The sequence below is a fragment of the Oncorhynchus clarkii genome, unplaced genomic scaffold, assembly GCF_045791955.1.
Source record: "Oncorhynchus clarkii lewisi isolate Uvic-CL-2024 unplaced genomic scaffold, UVic_Ocla_1.0 unplaced_contig_382_pilon_pilon, whole genome shotgun sequence".
Lineage (NCBI taxonomy): Eukaryota > Metazoa > Chordata > Actinopteri > Salmoniformes > Salmonidae > Oncorhynchus > Oncorhynchus clarkii.
The window spans coordinates 129,107-136,166 of NW_027258012.1; the positions used below are offsets into that span (position 1 = coordinate 129,107).

Genomic DNA, 7,060 nt, shown 5'->3' on the forward strand with positions numbered 1-7,060 from the left:
TAGGGAGTTTTTCCTAGCCACTGTGCTTCTACACCTGCATTGCTTGCTGTTTGGGGTTTTAGGCTGGGTTTCTGTACAGCACTTTGAGATATCAGCTGACATAAGAAGGGCTTTATAAATAAATTTGATCCAAACTCTTATTGTTTGTCAATATTTGTTAAATCACATAAATAGTACTCTTCCATTTCAGAGCCTGGATTTTTCCCCATTAGGTTAATATCCATAACATGTTGATATCAATTCATAAGTGGGCACACGTTTAGGCTTCTACATTGTGAAATCATTACAATACTCCTACTACAATGTTAAAACATTCTACATTGTGACATTAATTCATTGAAATCATGAAACAACTACTTCATGTATGTATTTTCTAATATTTGATCAGAGATCTTTTATCAGATTATCTCTGGTCACAGCTATGAGATTTCAATCCTGTGTGTTCTCTGGTGTTGAGTCAGATAGACCAAAACTTTTCCCACATTGACCACAGCTATAAGATTTCTCTCCTGTGTGTGTTCTCTTGTGCACTGTCAGATCTCCAGATCGACTAAAACTCCTCCCGCATTGACCACAGCTATAAGGTTTCTCTCCTGTGTGTGTTCTCTGGTGTTGAGTCAGATGGCAAGTTTGAACAAAACTCTTCCCACATTGATCACAGCTATAAGGTTTCTCTCCTGTGTGTATTCTCTTGTGCATGGTCAGAACTCCAGATCGACTAAAACTACTCCCACATTGACCACAGCTATAAGGTTTCTCTCCTGTGTGTGTTCTCTGGTGTAGAGTCAGACTGCCAGATGAAGTAAAACTCTTCCCACATTGATCACAGCTATAAGGTTTCTCTCCTGCGTGTGTTCTCTTGTGCACTGTCAGAACTCCAGATCGACTAAAACTCCTCCCACATTGACCACAGCTGTAAGGTTTCTCTACCGTGTGTGTTCTCTGGTGTCGAGTCAGACTGCCAGATGTAGTAAAACTCTTCCCACATTGATCACAGCTATAAGGTTTCTCTCCTGCGTGTGTTCTCTTGTGCACTGTCAGAACTTCAGATCGACTAAAACTCCTCCCACATTGACCACAGCTGTAAGGTTTCTCTCCTGTGTGTGTTCTCTGGTGTAGAGTCAGGTTGCCAGATGTAGCAAATCTCTTCCCACATTGATCACAGCTATAAGGTTTCTCTCCTGTGTGTATTCTCTTGTGCACTGTCAGATCTCCAGATGAAGTAAATCTCTTCCCACATTGATCACAGCTATAAGGTTTCTCTCCTGTGTGTGTTCTCTGGTGTTGAGTCAGATTGCCAGATGAAGCAAATCTCTTCCCACATTGATCACAGCTATAAGGTTTCTCTCCTGTGTGTGTTCTCTGGTGTTGAGTCAGATGGCAAGCATAAACAAAACTCTGCCCACAATGATCACAGCTATAACGTTTCTCTCTTGTGTGTGTTCTCTGGTGTACTTTCAGAGAGATTAATGTTGTAAAACTCCTCCAACATTGACCACAGCTATAAGATTTCTCTCCTGTGTGTATTCTCTGATGAATTGTAATGCCCGATGAGGTGAATCTCTTCCCACAGTCAGAGCAGCAGTGAGTTCTCTTCACTGTGGGTCTCTGCAGGTGTTTATTGAGGTGTTCTGATCTGGAGAGACCCTTCTCTCCCTCTTCAGCATCATGAGGTTGTTGAGGCTCCCCAGAGGATCCACGATAGTCCCGTATCTCTCCTGTGTGAACAACAAAGTCAGACAGATGATTAAAGGCCCACAACAGCAGAAGTCCACTGTAAAAGGTGATGCCAACAGCGTAGCTATGATGTTGTACAGCAATTGACGTCTGTAATGAATGTTAACATTATTTGACAATTGTCTTAAAATTAGCAAGAAAAGTCATATTTTTTCTTGTTTTCACATTAGTAGTAACATCGATGATTGTACTGCGGAGAAGGTACGGTGGGATTCGAAATGGTCAGTGATCTGTTTGTTAACTTGGCTTTCGAAGACTTTAGAAAAGGCAGGACAGGATGGATGTAACAGTTTGGGTCAAGAGTATCACCCCCTTTGAAGAGGGGGATGACTGTGGAAGAGAGGTTGAACAGACTAGTAATAGGGGTTGCAACAATGGCGGCAGATAATTTTAGAAAGAGGGTCCAGATTGTCTTGCCCAGCTGATTTGTACGGGAACAGGATTTGCAGCTCTTTCAGAACATCAGCTATCTGGATTTGGGTGAAGGAGAAGCTGGGGAGGCTTGGGCAAGTAGCTGCGGGGGGTGCGGAGCTGTTGGTTGGGGTAGCCAGGAGGAAAGCATGGCCAGCCGTAGAGAAATGCTTATTGAAATTCTCGATTATCGTGGATTTATCGGTGGTGACAGTGTTTCTTAGCCTCATTGCAGTGGGCAGCTGGGAGGAGGTGCTCTTATTCTCAATGGACTTTACAGTGTCACAAAACTTTTTGGAGTTAGAGCTACAGGATGCAAATTTCTGTTTAAAAAAGCTAGCCTTTGCTTTCCTAACTGACTGTGTGTATTGGTTCCTGACTTCTCTAATAAAGTTGCATATCGCGGGGACTATTCGACGCTAGTGCAGTAGGCCACAGGACGTATTTGTGCTGGTCAAGAGCAGTCTGGTCTGGAGTGAACCAAGGGCTATATCTGTTCCTAGTTGAAAACAGGTGTTGAACCTCGATTCCCTCCTTCAGGGAAGTGTAATTATAATCAAAGTTACACTCCCTTTCAGTCGGTCAACTTCGGTACAACATACTATGGGGAAATACAATCATTCCCCAGCCGACCCAAACGGATACTAAATGAAACGTCCCCTGGCAGACCACCCAGACCTGACCCTACAAGATGTGTCAGTTTTGTCAATTTATTCATTGTCTTTCATTTGAAACACTCCTGTCAATGTTGAGTAAGGACGCACACCTGATTACCCATTTAGAAGTAGGATTAATCTATCTGGCCTGCACACAAATGTAGGCCTATAAATGTGCCCATTTGGGGATGTCCAATAGTATTTCTGATTGTCTTAACGCACCAACACTAATGAGTTGTGGAGCTTCTCAAAGTAATGCTTAATTCACCTCAAACAGCAAGTAAACAAAGTCTAACCAGAATCAATTGCAAATGACAATAGTTCCTCAAAGAATTTTTGTAAAATATTTCTAGCTCTCGCCCTTTCGATAACCACTCGGCATAAAAGGGAAAAATGTAATGCTCTGATCCAGTGGAAATGTCATAAAAAACCTGATTTACTTCTTATCCTTTTCACAAATAGCCTACACCTACTGTGTCTGTCCAGAACTCATTGGAGCAGGAAACTGAGGGCCTAGAATATTGTATACAATGGTGCAAGCTTGCTATACGAGTTTCCTGACCCAGTTGATAGTTGATACAATGTTTCAAGTTTGTTGTAGACAGGCCATTTATCGGGATATTTTCTACCTGCAGAAAGCAATGTTTTTATTTGTTGGCTTTATGTAGGCTTTTTTTTTTACATAGTTGGCAATGGCAATAAAAGTTACTCTTAGATATCTATAATTTTCATTTAGATATAGATATTAATCACAGACAATAATTTTGAGATACTATTATAAATTAAATGAAACTGTTCCACGAAAATGTGCATATGAAAATCATAACTGGCACACAGATTGGTAGAAATGGTCAGATACATTTGCACTCCAACTGGAAAAGGTTGCATACTGCTGGTGTAGTCTATTACTAGTCTATCTGTAGTCTATTAGTCTATTACTGCAAACTTCAGGAGCAGAATGGCAGAATTGACAAAGTCCAGCAGCGGAGGGGGGGCTCCCTCCGGTCAGGTTATGTTGACGAGCGGCCCCCTCCGGTCAGGTTATGTTGACGAGCGGCTCCCTCCGGTCAGGTTGTGTTGACGAGCGGCTCCCTCCGGTCAGGTTGTGTTGACGAGCGGCTCCCTCCGGTCAGGTTGTGTTGACGAGCGGCTCTCTCCGGTCAGGTTGTGTTGACGAGCGGCTCCCTCCGGTCAGGTTGTGTTGACGAGCGGCCCCCTCCGGTCAGGTTATGTTGACGAGCGGCTCCCTCCGGTCAGGTTGTGTTGACGAGCGGCTCCCTCCGGTCAGGTTGTGTTGACGAGCGGCTCCCTCCGGTCAGGTTGTGTTGACGAGCGGCTCTCTCCGGTCAGGTTGTGTTGACGAGCGGCTCCCTCCGGTCAGGTTGTGTTGACGAGCGGCCCCCTCCGGTCAGGTTATGTTGACGAGCGGCTCCCTCCGGTCAGGTTGTGTTGACGAGCGGCTCCCTCCGGTCAGGTTGTGTTGACGAGCGGCTCCCTCCGGTCAGGTTGTGTTGACGAGCGGCTCCCTCCAGTCAGGTTGTGTTGACGAGCGGCCCCCTCCGGTCAGGTTGTGTTGACGAGCGGCCCCCTCCGGTCAGGTTGTGTTGACGAGCGGCTCCCTCCGGTCAGGTTGTGTTGACGAGCGGCTCCCTCCGGTCAGGTTGTGTTGACGAGCGGCTCCCTCCGGTCAGGTTGTGTTGACGAGCGGCTCCCTCCGGTCAGGTTGTGTTGACGAGCGGCTCCCTCCGGTCAGGTTGTGTTGACGAGCGGCTCCCTCCGGTCAGGTTATGTTGACGAGCGGCTCCCTCTGGTCAGGTTGTGTTGACGAGCGGATCCCTCCGGTCAGGTTATGTTGACGAGCGGCTCCCTCCGGTCAGGTTATGTTGACGAGCGGCTCCCTCTAGTTATGACGTCGAGTAATTTGTGTGTCTTCATTATTTAATTAAACAGAATGCTTCACTTCACTAGGGTAGGGGACAGCATTCAGAATTTTGGATCAAAAGCGTGCCTAAATTAAACTACCTGCTACTCAGGCCGAGAAGCTAGGATATGCATATAATTAGTAGATTTGGATAGAAAATATAAAGTTTCCAAAACTGTTAAAATAATGTCTGTGAGTATAACAGAACTGATATGGCAGGCGAAAACCTGAGGAAAATCCATCCAGGAAGTACTATTATTTTGAAAGGCTGTTTTTCCATTGAAAGCCTATCCACCATACAAAGACTTAGGACCCAGGTCACAATCTCTATGGCTTCTTCTACATGTGGTCATTCTTTAGGCATTGTTTCAGGCTTTTACTCTGAAAAATGAGGGAGATACATATCCACCATAATTTGCAAATAAATTCATAAAAAATCCTACAGTGTGATTTTCTGGATTTTTTTTCTCATTTTGTCTGTCATAGTTGAAGTGTACCTATGATGAAAATTACAGGCCTCATCTTTTTAAGTGGGAGAACTTGCACAATTGGTGGCTGACTAAATACTTTTTTGCCCCACTGTACATCCTAGAAACCTGGTTAATCTATCATTATGACATCATGGATTAATTCTAGAATATACTATATATCCTAGAAACCTTTAAACTATCATTATGCCATCATAGATGAATTCTAGAATATACTATATATCCTAGAAACCTGGTTAAACTATCATTATGACATCATGGATGAATTCTAGAATATACTATATATCCTAGAAACCTGGTTAAACTATCATTATGACATCATGGATGGCTAGTCCTTGTATTCATAGTGTATTGAATTCAGGGGGTAGCCCTGAGCTGAACTCAAACCTGGGTCCAGCGACTGTCAAATCAACACCTTATAACTGTTACGCCAAGATGTCTGAACTTATTGACGAGGTCGCTAGGTGTTGGGTTAAGGTTTCTACAATATCGTTCTCTATGAATTTGAGAGTGGTTACACTTCTCCTTCCCCCATCCCTCAGCTGTTAACCAAGTCTCTGGGCAGCCATTTTGTTGACCATCCATGATATCAACATTATAGTTTTAACCATGTTGAGGCGGCAGGGTAGCCTAGTGGTTAGAGCGTTGGACTAGTAGGTTGCAAGTTCATATCCCTGAGCTGACATGGTACAAATCAAATCAAATCAATTAACCCACTGTTCCAAGTCCGTTATTGAAAATAAGAATTTGTTCTTAACTGCTATACAGTGTTGATTTACATTGTTTCTAAACATTATAGTAAAAAAAGCTTATTTGGGGTTCTGATGGGGTACAACAGTTGAACTCAACTCATGAGGCATATGTTATATTCTTCAAGAATCAATGGCTGTAAATAAATAATTTAAAAGTCACAATATGGATGTAACAATTGCAGATTTCCACCTTAACACCAAACATCAGTTCAACTGCAGAGTTTGTGCCTCTGTTGTTAAGACAGTACTTACTAGTGTTAATCAGGGAACGGTTTCTCAAAACCATCTTACGGCTAAATTCATCGTTAGAACCATTGGATGCCTTAAGATGCGTTTGGGAAACCGGACCCAGATATCCAGGTTCCTCCTCTTCTCCCTCCTCCTTTTTCGATGTAAAAGTAATCTCCTCCCCCTCCTCTTTCACGCCATAAACTGCATCTTCCTCTCCTTTTACTGTGACATCATCCTCCTCTTTCACTCTGAACGCGTCCTCCTCTTCTTTCACAGTAACGGCCCCACTCTCTACTTCTTGTTTTACTGTGATATCTTCCTCGTCTTTCACTCTGAACGCGTCCTCCTCTTCTTTCACAGTAAAGGCCCCACTCTCTACTTCTTGATTTACTGTGATATCCTTCTCTTCATTAGAAGGAGAGTAGCTTTGTGACCGCATGGTCGGGGATGTTACCTAGCTAGGCTAATGCTAACTTAACCAGCCCGCTAGCTGACTAATAACAACAACACCATAAATATCAAATTCAATCGGATAACTAACTAGACGACAGAAGTAGGTTTAAAACACAGTGGCTAATATACACTAAAGCGTCTAAAGAGCTTTATTGGTTCGGCTATTTGTCTAGCAAGCTACCGAGGTGGCTGACGAACTGTTGTTGATGTTGAAAGAAGCGTTCCGTCCACTACATTATACGTCACACCAGCAGCATAACTTTAAATTCCCAGACCGCCATCTGCTGACTGGAGTGGGTAACGCAGTTGAGTAAAATGTAGATTTTATCTTCAGATAACAAGTTAAAGTGTAGGAAGCATGAGTTTTAACTCACCAGTGTAACAATACAGTGTGGTTAAAGACTTAGTAAG

At 43.5% G+C, this 7,060-nt stretch overlaps 1 protein-coding gene across 1 annotated transcript; it reads right to left on the reverse strand.

The window, feature by feature from the left end:
* Positions 1-429: 429 nt before the first annotated feature.
* On the reverse strand, positions 430-6,788 carry LOC139394494 (zinc finger protein ZFP2-like). The gene is made up of 3 exons (XM_071142568.1): positions 6,218-6,788; positions 1,544-1,718; positions 430-1,369 (listed from the first exon to the last, which is right to left on the reverse strand). Exons 1-3 carry the CDS (start codon positions 6,633-6,635, stop codon positions 430-432), a joined length of 1,533 nt encoding a protein of 510 aa, XP_070998669.1. The 5' UTR covers positions 6,636-6,788.
* Positions 6,789-7,060: the final 272 nt, after the last annotated feature.

Excerpts from the sequence above, each read along its gene's own strand:
- LOC139394494 (XM_071142568.1), bottom strand. The coding sequence starts at position 6,635 with ATGCGGTCACAAAGCTACTCTCCTTCTAATGAAGAGAAGGATATCACA. Across the intron at positions 1,719-6,217 it reads CCGTTCCCTGATTAACACTA|GAGAGATACGGGACTATCGT; the intron begins GTAAGTACTGTC and ends TTGTTCACACAG. Across the intron at positions 1,370-1,543 it reads AGATTCACCTCATCGGGCAT|ACACCAGAGAACACACACAG; the intron begins TACAATTCATCA and ends CCATCTGACTCA.